At 37.7% G+C, this 12917-nt stretch overlaps 1 protein-coding gene across 3 annotated transcripts in view; it reads right to left on the bottom strand.

The window, feature by feature from the left end:
• Nucleotides 1-1171: 1171 nt before the first annotated feature.
• The window catches only part of CUL4A (cullin 4A), a 67671-nt gene continuing 55925 nt past the window's right edge, over nt 1172-12917 (bottom strand). For all 3 annotated transcript variants that reach the window (XM_056808262.1, XM_001364831.5, XM_056808263.1), the window contains 4 exons: nt 11771-11876; nt 9662-9834; nt 5682-5834; nt 1172-2640 (listed from right to left, as the gene is read on the bottom strand). In XM_056808262.1, coding sequence (XP_056664240.1) covers nt 2545-2640; nt 5682-5834; nt 9662-9834; nt 11771-11876 — 528 coding nt within the window. In that variant the 3' untranslated portion in view covers nt 1172-2544. The remainder of the gene's footprint in view (nt 2641-5681; nt 5835-9661; nt 9835-11770; nt 11877-12917) is intronic.

Here is a 12917-nt window from a genome sequence, read left to right as displayed (position 1 = left end):
TTTTGCTGAAATTTGCTTTCCTGGCATAACCAAATTATGAATGCATAATGAAAAAGAATGACAACTTTTATATACAGAGCGCTATCAATTATCTTTATTATGTGACTGAACTTTTTCCTTCAAAAATGCAAATGTCTGTATTTAGTGCTAATCTAATTTTACTGGTGCTAGATTTTGCTAAATGGACTCCTGACAAAATATGAAACAAACAAAAAAAACTTTTGGAAACAGAAAGGGGAGGGAGAAAAGGAGAAAGGATATTTTGTTATTTAAGGTCCAAATGATGTTTTTCAGGATTTGTTAGGAAATTACCTACTCAGTAAGTAGCATTTTCAAAGCACAACATCTTTAAGTAGAAAATGCAACCAACAGTGCACCTATCATTCCACAGAGAACAGCTTTTCAAACACTGAAGATGGTACATGTACAACGAAATTGTTTTATAAATAGAATAAAAGAGTGTTTCTCCAAAGAATCAACCTTTGTGGATTTCTGATTAAAGAGTATCACAAGTAGGTCATCTGTTGATTCCTCTTATGGATAGGAAAAAAGAATATGGACGACAGGATTTTCAAATGACCGACAGGTTTAGAAACATAGACTTCATCGGAACTGGAACAAATCTTCACAGCTCAAAGACGGTCATAGCAGAAAAAGGTCATATCTGAATAAAAATCTAACTAGCCAATATAGTAGCATTAAAAAACACTGACAGGTATTTGAAGTTATAGAGAAAAAACAATTTAGCAACATTGCCATCATTTCCCTTCCCTCAAGGCAGAAGATGGAAAGGCATGATTAGGGAAGAAGGGACTGGTCTTTAAAGTCACTGATGCAGTCTGACCCTTTTTTGGAGAGGGGGCTCAATCTACACAGAGCTGTAGAGCTTAGCCAAAATTTTGTTTGCCTGTTGCTTGCATCAAGCATGTAGATATGATGGCTAAAAAGTTATAAGAAATTTGTATTTCACATATCACAAAATTTTATTTCTGTAATTTTTAGGCAAATTAAACTAATTTTATTCAAAATATAAGTCTACATTAAATTACAATATTAACAATCTCTAGACATAGTTCTTGAACTTAATATATATGCAGTAGAAATCTATTTGGCTTCTATATACTATATCCTGTAGAACCAAGAAAAGAAATAAAAGCAATGAAAATGATGATGCCTGAAGAAAGAATGAGGACTTTAATACGAAAATCCATAAGATGTCACATTTTAAACAATGCATGTTTTAAAAGGGGGATTTAATTGTGCACAAAATCAAATTACATAAATTTAGTATTTTCTGGAAAGTATTGCTTAAACACTTATGTCATGATCAAAACTCCTTTGGTAGCTTTTAATCAAAATGAAACATGCTATTATGCAAATCCTGTAAAATATACAGAGGTACTTGTAAAGGTTATCACAAAAAAGTATCTTGCTCATAGTTACCATACTATATAGCTACATAACTTTCATTCTTTAATTCAAACCCACTTACATATATACAATATGAAACAAGATACCAACAAAATTCTTTTAGCCTCTCTAGACAAAATAACCTCTGCTTTCACAACATCAAGACTTTAAAAAGTCTGATAAACTTTTTTTTTACAGTGGTAGAGCACATAGTATGATCACTATCCTTGTGCATGACTGTAAAAACAGAACCAAGGTTTACTGTAGCAATACTATTAGTTACAGTAAATAAAATCAAATAGCAGTGACCCTAATGCAAAAAACTGGGTCCGCTAGACTCAATCTTAAAATGGCAAACAAAAAAGAACAAACCAAAAAACACAAATCCCAAACTGGAAATTCACAAATGAATACCGTAGCTAAAATAAAGAATCTGATGGTTCACTCTATTTAAACATAAGCATCCTCTTGGCACTTCAGAGATCTTACTTAGAAACCTGATTTATAAAAAACCAGTCTGCAAAGTTTAAAACTATCTGAAAATAAACGAAACAGAAATAGATACTGGTATTCATGGTGCATAATTCAAAAGTCAGTGTATTTCAACACTGAATGTTTCTACCTAAGTGTTCATCAATTAAGGTTTCTTGTTTTCGTAGATACCTAAGTAATCTTTGTAGCTAGAGAATGCAGCATTTAGGGTCTTTTTTATTTTTTTAAACGATGTGCATTCATGATCACACACAAATCCAAACCAAACTTTCGGTGTTTTGTCACAGAAAAAAGTCCACAAGAGGAAATGTCTTTTAATTGGTATCTTCCTGTCCAACTTCAAAATTATTTTGTACAGAGCAGTAGAAACAATCTTAATGGTCTAATAGAATAAGAGGAGGATGGGGAGGAAGGGGGGGCGGGAGGAGGAGCTGTTTGCCTTTTAAAAATCACTAAGCCTTGTCGAGGATGATCCAAGAAACATTTCCTTTGCTTTTCATCCACAGCAGTGCATGCAGCTGATTGAACCATATGCATCAACCTGAAAATCTGCTGAAAGTAGGTCTGGAAACAGCATCGGTATGTTTCAGTGTCCTGAAGATACATTCTAGTGTTTTATGAAAAAGTTTGTTGTTGTCTTCATTACGCAACATAGTGGTACTGATTAGGGTTGTCTTTGTCTCTTTCCATATAGTCTCTGTCTATTAGAGATTCAATTCTCTTTTTCAAATCTCCAGGCTATAAAAAAATATTATAATGGCATTAGATCTCCTAATATAGGAAATGATTAAAAAGCACGACACAGTAATATCTACTTTTATATTTGCTGTTGGAAGCTGGAAATAAACGAGTGATCACTGATTTTCCTACTTATGTATTATTAACTTCAAAGCTTATAAGCTAAATATTAGCTCACATCATGGTATAATCAGCTATTATTTTTTTTTAAACCCTTACCTTCCATCTTGGAGTCAATACTGTGTATTGGCTCCAAGGCAGAAGAGTGGTAAGGGCTAGGCAATGGGGGTCAAGTGACTTGCCCAGGGTCACACAGCTGGGAAGTGTCTGAGGCCAGATTTGAACCCAGGACCTCCTGCCTCTAGGGCTGGCTCTCAATCCACTGAGCTACCCGGCTGCCCCCTATAATCAGCTATTATTATTTCCTTTGATTAGAAGCATTTCCATATAGAAATGATTGATGGTTACCTGATGTGAAATCTAAAAATTGCTTAAGTTACTAATCAATGTGCAAACTGTTAGACAAATACATATACTTTTCTTTTGGCACAGAGTATTATCCTTCCTTTTTTTTTTTATATTTTTCCATCGTTACATGATTCATGTTCCTTACCTCCCCCTCCTGTAGCAATGAGCAGTTCCACTGGCAGTTTTACATGTTAGACAAGTATTTTTACAAGTCAAATTTGTTCATTTTAAAGATGATCTTCGCCAATAAATACAACCCCTGCTCCATACTATACTATACATATTTACGCTGGATAACAGGAATACCAGCCTGTATCAGCGATGTTTGAGAACACTAGTAAAGGGAAGGCACGGTTTCCCTACTTCCCCCTTTAAAGCCTCACTTTATGTCCTTATTACAATTTTTTTTTAAACCCATACCTTCCTGGAGCCAATACTGTGTATTGGCTCCAAGGCAGAAGAGTGGTAAGGGCTAGGCAATGGGGGTCACGTGACTTGCCCAGGGTCACACAGCTGGGAAGTGTCTGAGGCCAGATTTGAACCCAGGACCTCTCATCTCTGGGCCTGGCTCTCAATCCACTGAGCCACCCAGCCGCCTCCCAGGGGCACCTCTTTCATTGTTGGTCAGTGAGAGGAGCTCTGTATGTGGCGACACCTCAAAGCACCAAGTCACTCAGAGTCACTCACGTATAGCACTACTTCTGGTGACACAATCCTTTGCCTGCCACCTTGTTCTATGGATTATGGATCTATGCAAAGGATTATGGGGCTGCACAATGGAAGACGTCAGCATGGTGAGCAGTGATCTGGGGGAGGGGATTCCACACTGTGTACACTGCTGCCCGGTATAGTGGTGGCAGGTGTGACAGGCTATCACAGCCAGCGCTGCAGCCTCCGCTATCCCAGACAGTGCTATACAGATCTGTTCATAGTTTTTTAATGCTCCGGCCCTCCAACGGTCTGAGAGACGGTGAACTGGTCCCCCTGTGTAAAAAGTTTGGGGACCCCTGCTGCCTGCAGCAGTTTCTTTATCCCTCGCCAAGTCTTTCTAGCTGCTGACCAAAAAGGAAAGAAATAAGAGATCACGCATAGGAAAGAGACACAAAACACCCTGGATTCAACTACTATTAGAACAAACTCCTTAAGACAATCATGGAATTACCATCCCTAGAGGTCAAATATAGAGAAGGGTTATTCCCAACCCGAGGGCCTTGTAATCCAGGGAAGACTGAAGAGTTACAGAAATTGTCTCCTTGCAACAAACAATGCCTTCTGTAGACTAAAAATGTTGCACACAACAGGCAGTATTTTCTTTATTGTGATATGTAAAATTCAGATGAAACGGAATCTCTATTTTATCAAACAACAGGTAAGAATAGCAGGACTATCATTCAAGTGGAAATTGATAAAATTTTTCCACGTTAATAAGGACTAGTCATATTCACAGATTAGGAATCATTAGCAGAGATAAGAATTCTGATTCTATAAAATCTCTCTTTACCTGGAGTGGAGTGTTAGAATCATTTAGAAAGTAAGATGGGAAAGTGTTTTAGTAAAGAAATATTTTCATAACAATCTTTCATTTTCAGATCACCAGACAGTATATTATAGAAAAATTTTGTCATTAACAAGTATGGCTGCTTAAAAGACAGTGAGTAAGACCACCTCCTTTGAAGTAACCCAGCTTTTTTCTACCTAGAATGAATTAGATATTACAATTTCTGACATTACTTGCTATATGATTTTAGATTATAAACCAGACCAGCCAAATAGTAAACTCTTTTAACACCAGAACTTAGGTCTAACTACAACGGTCAAATAGCTATGGCTGGTAAATACACTTTTAGAATTTACTTGTGATGCTTTCTTCACTTTTTCTATATGTAGTTGATTAAGCAGCAAAGAAAATAAATTTAATCTGAGAGCACAGTGCAAACAGAATTATTCAAAAGCCAGTCCCAGAAGAATTCAGATTAAGATTTAGAAATAAACGTGAGCAATAAATTACTGCTGTACCACTTGATCTTCCTTTTAATCATTTCTGTTATCCTCTGAAATTTCCCCCCAAGTTCTATATTCCTTTTTACGCTGTGGAAATGCTAACTATACACAATATTCTAGACATTGCCAACTAATGGAAAATTTTTCAATAAATTGTGAAAATGCCTCGTCTATGTTAATTTTGTTAGCTTTTAAAATAATTTCCAAATTTTGAATCAGTATACATATATTGATGAAAAGTTCATTCAGAAGACTAAGTAGTAGTATCCTTCTTTTCCTCAATGGTAGAGATTCAAAATTTAACACTATTATTGGCTATGAATAAATGATAAATAAAATAAAAAAAATTTAAAATGTGGGCTAAGACATTATTTTCTGGTATGCTTCTATGCTTAGTTCTAAAGATGTTAATTTTTGTGACACGTTAGTTGATAATGTGGGAAATGAGATTATGAACCCCTTGCCAGTTATAAAAAAAAAACAACACACTTAACTGATGGTCATGATGGTAGCAAAACATTAATTTAGTACTGTATTAGGAGTCTAATTCAATTTGAAGATGTTATATTTACCTTTACTGGAAATTTCAGCTGATTATACAACTCAGAAACTAGGAGATTATGACCGAGCGTCTTTCTCATCTTCATTATTCGAACAATAGCGGCATCAATCTGATATTGTCTATCCTGAAATACTCGTTCTGTGGTGCTAACTTGTTCTTCAACCTGAAGTTTAATAATAATAATAATAAAAATAGCATATAGGAAACTTTTCAAAATTAGCTCCTTAACATCCCTTAAATTTCTACAGATCCAAATAAAAAAAAAATTTCATACAAATTATTTTGTTATGCATTTTAGAATCTTTAATGAAACCAAATTTTAATTCATTTAGTAGTAATAATAGCTAACACTTACATAATAACCTCATTTGATCCTCACAATAACCGTTTCAAGTAAGTGCTATTATCCCCTCCCAATTTAAAGCCAAGGAAGCCAAGTCAGACAAAAGTTAGGTGCTTTGCCCAGGGTCACACATAGATACAATAGATTAAATGCCTATTATGGGGGGAAAAAAACCTAAAAATAATAGACATGCACAGAGCACTATAGATTTAGCCATGTGTTTTACATAGAGTAGTCATTTGATCCTTTGATACCCTCATTTTATTGATGAAGAAAATCGAGGGTCAGGAAGGCTAAGTAAGTGATTTGCCGGGCTCTAAATTTACCACTATGAGTGAGTTGCTGCCTCTTTCATAAGTATCAATCTGAACATCTCCCAGTAGAACCCTTCATAGATAACAACAAGAGTTTTCATGCGTTTCTGAGGAAGGGCGGCACACTGGGGAAGAGGGCAGGATTTAGAGTCACGGCACTCAATACTCCAAGGATGGTCTTGGGTAAATCGTTTTCCCAACTTCTGGGTTTCCTCACTTGAGAGTGAGAGGGTAGAAGGATCCTTCTAGTTTTTAATATAAATATGTCTACTATGGACACTATACACCTATAAACCTAATTGCACTTGCTGGGATATGAAAGATCATTAGTAATCTATATGTACCCTTAATTTTTATTTATTAATATTTCTTTCTATATAGATTATCTGAACCTTTTTTATTTTGCCATTCATAACTACTTGAGGTACATAAATAAGAAGTGTCTTGAAAAGAAAGCAGTTACAAATATTTTATTTATTTTAATTCTATGTTTAAAAAATTATGTAATGATCTCTTTGTAAATTCAGACAACCCAAATCTAACTCTCAGTTTAATTCATTTTAGAAAGTGAATAAAGAGGACACTTAGGTAGCTCAGTGGATTGGGCACCAGGCCCAGAGATGGGAGTTCCTGGGTTCGAATCTGGCCTCAGACACTTCCCAGCTGTGTGACCCTGGGCAACTCACTTAACCCCCATTGCCTAGCCCTTACCACCCATCTGCCTTAGAACCAATACACAGTATTGATTCTAAGACAGAAGGTAAGGGTTTAAAAAAAAAGTGAATTTTTTAGTTAAGTGACTTTAGTAGGATTTTTTTCCCTATAGAAAAGCCTTTATTATGCAGATAGACATGTCATACAATGCTGAATCTAAGTAAAAAAAGACACACAGTGCCGAGTCCAATACCAAATAAAAAAATTTAAGGTGAATAATTTTCAAGAAGATTAGATTTCCTCTTTTTTTTAAGTTAAAAAAAAAAAAAACAAAAAACAAACACCCTGCTTTGGTTCTTCAAAAATTCAAACACTTTTGGAGGGACAAAGGATTTTAACTCTCACCTGAGTAAATGATATAAGAATGGTTAAATTCTATTACAACAGACTGGAAGTTTCCAAACTGTTTTATTTTATTGGTTTTTCTTTACACCGAGTATGATTATGATAAGTATGATAAGTATGATAACTTATAATTAAGTTATAGCCTAATCAATAGAAAGTGCTGTACTCTACTATACTACAGTTTTCACAGGTTTGTAGATAAAGCCCTGGTAAGGGCTATAGAGATCACTTAATCTGGCTTTTTCTTCTTTCAGATGAGGAAACAGTCTTGGAGACATTAAGGTGACTTGTCAGATATAAAAGGTCCTTAGAATCCAAATCTTGTGCTTTTGCTTTTTGTATTGTGATTTTACCATTTAGGATTATTTCATATGTCTACCTCCTCAAAAGGACACACAGTCCCCATATTTACAATTATTAATGGCAGACTGTTCATCTCCCTCTATATTTTTATCATGTTAATACACCCTTACTTGTCATCGTTTTTTCTTACACATTTATGAAAGAAGGAAGCCTGAGGCTGGGCCTGGAAACCAACAGTAAGAAGCAGCCTGGACCTCCTTCCTGAAGAGCTTCCAACTTGGGAATGACCGTGGCTGTGGGCCTGGGGTTCCCATCCCCACCGAGGGGGAGGCAGCCTCCTCTAGTCAGATATTGCCTGGGTCCCTGGTCCAAGGAGCCTGGGGGGGAATTGAGGGCTACAGGACCCAGCAAGGCTGGGCTCAGGAACCGACCATCCTAAACCAGGTGAATCAGTGTCCCGGGCCCAGGGAAAGGGGAGATGCACTCACTCTTTGAACAAAGGGAGGGCCAAACAATGACACAAAGCTTGATTTCTATTGACTCTGGCTTAGGGATCGATTGGGAAAGCCTCAAAGACTTGAGGGGCAGGGGGTGGTGTCACAGGCTTGGAGGTCGGATCATGCCAAAGCAGAAACGGAGAACCCAAAGCTACTCCTCGTCTGCTGGGTACTTTTGGAGACCAGAGGCCAGGCAAAGCTTATAAAGCAGCGGCAGAGTAGGAGCAATTCCGGTAGGCCAATGAGATTTGAGCATGGGCCAACATACAATGAAGATCATTTCCAGGGGGCGGTCAGTACCAGAGCAGTCAGCTGGGCCCCTGGAAGGTGGTGCTGCTGGGCGTGGGCTTTGAGGGCGTGGCTGAGGGGGGAGAAAGGCGGGGCTCTAGCTCTTTGCTTTCACTGGTGCAATATAGAGATTGCTTCCTTGTTACCAATGTAAAGAGTAATGCTTAAAATTTCTCTTTGTGAATAGAAATGCTGTGATTTTATCTTCTTGGTTTTATTCCCCAGTCTAAAACGATAAGGTCAGTCAGTATGGACAGCTTTACACATCAGAACACTGACTTCTACAAAGTCTATGCCAATTTATAGTGACTATAGACCTACAAGAGCATTATTTGCCATACCTCTTCCTGTTACTAGGCCTCATCCAAACAGTTTTTAGCATTAATAGCTACTTTTTCCCAGTTTAAAAGGTACATAAAGGGGGCAGCTGGGTAACTCAGTGGATTGAGAGCCAGGCCTAGAGACGGGAGGTCCTGGGTTCAAATCTGGCCTCAGACACTTCCCAGCTGTGTGGACCTGGGCAAGTCACTTCACCCCACTGCCTAGCCCTTACCGCTCTTCTGCCTTGGAGCCAATACACAGTATTGATTCTAACATGGAAGGTGAGGGTTAAAAAAAAAAGGCACACAATAGTGTTAACATTATTTTTTGTTTTTGTTTGTAAGTATACACAACCATATATTTGTATGCAGTAATATACTACATATCCTCATGTATGAGCTGTTCATCGTCCAACAATTTGAATTACATTAATAACAATGTTGGTATCAGTTTCTTAGAAAATTTGGATAGTAAGTTTTTGTCACTTATGATGAACACTAAAATAAAGCATAAAATTTTTTTAACATAGTTCATATAATATGCTTTGAAGTATACTTTTGATGTGTACCAACACAAGGAAATCTGACCATAAAATAAATGAACTAGGGGCAGCTAGGTGGCTCAGTGGATAGAGAACCAGGCCTAGAGATAGGAGGTACTAGGTTTAAATCTGGCCTACTTCCTAGCTGTGTGACCCTAGGAAATTCACTTGGTGGCCTAGCCCTTATCACTTATTCTGCCTTGGAACCAATACTTAGTATTGATTCTAAGATGGAAGGTAAAAGTTTAAAAAATAAAAATAAATGAACTGACTCCTTAAGTACATCATAAGGATATAAAAATAAACACAGAATTTAATACATACAGTTTCTTTCATCTGGATTTGATTTATCTTTATTCTAAACAACTTGTGCTTGAAATCTCCATTAAAGATGAATTTGTCTCCGTCATCTACATCCTTGCCTTTTGGACTTTTAATCAGTACTCGTGCTTTACCACAAGCCAAAGACTGTAAGGTTCTTCGTAATTCACTATCCTCTGTATATAGAAAAAAAAGGTAATTACAATTTGACATGTCATTGAACAATACCTTTATAACTACTTAATACTGTAGTTCTGATGCTTAATATTAACTGCTAAAGAATCACCACTTTATATATAAGAAGAGGAGATCGAGGACAAGGTTTACATATCAATCAATCAACAAACTTTTATTATGTGCCTACTATGTGCCAGGCTCTACTGCTAGGCGTTGTGGACACAAACAAAGATTTAAACAATCCTCATACCCCAAAGATTATAGCTGATTTGTACGAAGAGGGAGGGAATCAAGAAAGAGAGGGATTCACTAGGAAGTACTGGGGAGAAAGCAGTACATTTCCAGGCACAAGGGGCAGATATTGCACAGGTTTGGAGGCAGAAGATGGCATGGAATGTGTGAGGAACAGAGAGAAGGTCAGTTTGAATGGATCACAACAGAACACAGGAAGGAAAGTAGGTATAATGAAGCTGGAGACAGAATGGGGCCAAGTTAAAAGCCAAACAGGAATTTTTATTTTACTAGAGGAAATAAGATTATCATTGGAGTTTCCTGAGTAGGGGAGGGCTGTGATCAGATCCATGCTGAAGGAACATCAGTTTGGCATCTGGGAGACTGATTATAAGCCCCCACAGTGCTCAGGATAAGAGGGACTACGAGCCTACCCAAAGTTGGTAGCTTTATGAAGGGAGGGCATTTGCACCCCTGCATCATGTCACGAGAAAGGACAGATAGTGATGCTGGGAAGGAAAACGGTCATGACTTGGAAACTGAATCACCATGTAGAGGGAGAGAGAGGAAGGAGGGGGAACTGCAAGGCTACGACCCTGGGAGACTGAGGGAAAGAGCTCTATTTGGGAGACAGTGAATTTGACACGTCTCGAAGACGTTTGAAAATAATATCTCCTAGGCAGATGTTATAAAGACACCTATGCGTCTTCTACAGAGAGATTACCTGTGAGGTAGGTTAGATAATTATCTCGATTTTTCAGGGGAGGAAACTGAGGAAGTGACTTGCCCAGCTTATAAAGCGAGGGCTCTGAGGAACAGCCAGTTGAGGGCTACGTTCCAGAGGATAGTCTGACCAGGGAGTCTGAGAAGATGGTGAGCCTGGCAGCAGCTAGCCTTGGACGGCAATGGACGTCCTCTATGTGTACAGGAAGAAAGAGTAGTCAGTAATATCCGATGTGGCACAAGTCAAGGAGGAGAAAGGAGAAAAGCCAAGTAAGAAGTCACCTCATTTCAAAAGACCTCAATCTTCTCGATAAAGTAAAAGGTACAAGTATCAGTGGAAGGGTAGGTGAGGGGAAGGTAGAAGAGTGGAGGCTTGTTTCTGTGCAAAGTAACTAACTGGGTTTATAAGAGCATTGCGAAGGATGGTGGGAGCAACCCAAGGCCGGAGTGGAGCAAGAGTTAAGCAGTGGCAGGATAAGGGATGAATGCAGGACAATAAAGAACATCATGATGACCTGGTCAAGATTGGGAAGGAAGAAAAGAGAAGTCACGGTGGAGCAGTAAGAACATACAAGGATGAGAACTTGCCTTGAGATGAAAGAATAAGTCCTTGGAGGCGTGAGGAATAAGAAAAGCTGAAACGATAGGAGGTGAAAGGCAGACAGAATACTCTTAGACGTTCTGATCCCAGAGATGGGCAATGATGGGAGCCAGGGGGGGTATTCCAGAGCAGCTGAGGTAGAATGGAATGGGACTCGAGGAGAAAGAACTGGGAGGTGAGGGACTTTGTGGTAGTATCCCCCTGAAAGATGAAGTCCCATAGTATCAAGGCAGGAGTGGGAGACAAAAGAATAAAGACAGTGAAAGCACTGACCTCCTCAAGACAAGAGGATAGGATAATATAGCATCTACATCAACAAAAGCAAATAATTACATTGGAGATATCTGGACACTATGAATATTCAAAGTAGTATTCCCTACCTACACCAGTAGCCATTTTTATTTCTTCAAAACTGAATTCATCTCCTTCATTAAACATGAGGAGCACTAATGTCTGGAAGAGTGACACCTGAAACTCCTTTTTTCCCTTAAAAAGAAAAAAAAAAGTAAATAAATATTTATTTCTTATACATGAACACTAAAATAAGGCATTCTTTACCCTACATTTTTAGGGTAGTGCCAAAACTGGGAGCAAGGTAAAAACCCAATAACTGAAGACCTTGAAAGGAATTCTCATGCTAAACAATTATATTTCATGATTTACCACCACAAAAAAATTTGTTTAATTACTACAGGTATTCTTTTTAAGTTAAAAAAAGGGAGGGTTTATTATTATTTTTAAGATGTCCAAAAGTAGCAATTTCTCAAACTTTCTGAATAGACCCATGCTTATTTTATTCCTAGTCCTTATCCTACTGAGTCTCTTTTAAAGTCAATGGACATTTTCTTAAAAATTAATCAATAGGACTTAAGAAGGAATAAAAGACAAAATAAATGACAGAAGAGAAGAGGGGATAGTTTAGTAGCTAGATAGTTCAGAATTGAGAAGATCTGGGTTCAAGTTCTTTAATCTCTTGGTATCTAAATCCCTAGGCCCTTTAGTCTTTCTTAATAATTATGCTATAAGTTGTAGCCTATCTGTACTGTTAAGGAAATTCCTTACTAAGAGCTTCCCAATGAAATCACAAGTCCAGTTTAAAAAAAGGTGTGTGTAGGATATGAAATTTATGAAGAAAAAAAAAAAGACTTGCATTTTTAAAATTCCCACTTTTCTTATCAATGAAGTTCTTTTTAAAGTACTTCTACACTAAACAGTAGATTGTGGATAGTACGTCTTAAGATTTCAGAGCTACAATCAACTTTCTAAGGCTATAAATTAGCAGCTGGCTGCCCTCTGTATAGGTGAAAGAAGTTCCCACACCAATAGAACCACAGGTTCTTGATTATTAACTGCTTTATTATTTTCCCAAAGGCTGCTTTTTTGGGGGGGAGGTGGGTGGAACCAAGATGGCAGCTTAGAAGCAGTGAAAGCTGAAACCACTTTGAGAATCCTTCTAAACCAGAGGCTGCTATTGAACAGCATGAGACTCTTTAAAAGCCCAGGTTCCTTGTGCATTGATGTACACTA

The sequence above is a fragment of the Monodelphis domestica genome, chromosome 8, assembly GCF_027887165.1.
Source record: "Monodelphis domestica isolate mMonDom1 chromosome 8, mMonDom1.pri, whole genome shotgun sequence".
Taxonomy (NCBI): domain Eukaryota; kingdom Metazoa; phylum Chordata; class Mammalia; order Didelphimorphia; family Didelphidae; genus Monodelphis; species Monodelphis domestica.
This window is presented reverse-complemented; position numbering and strand designations above follow the sequence as displayed.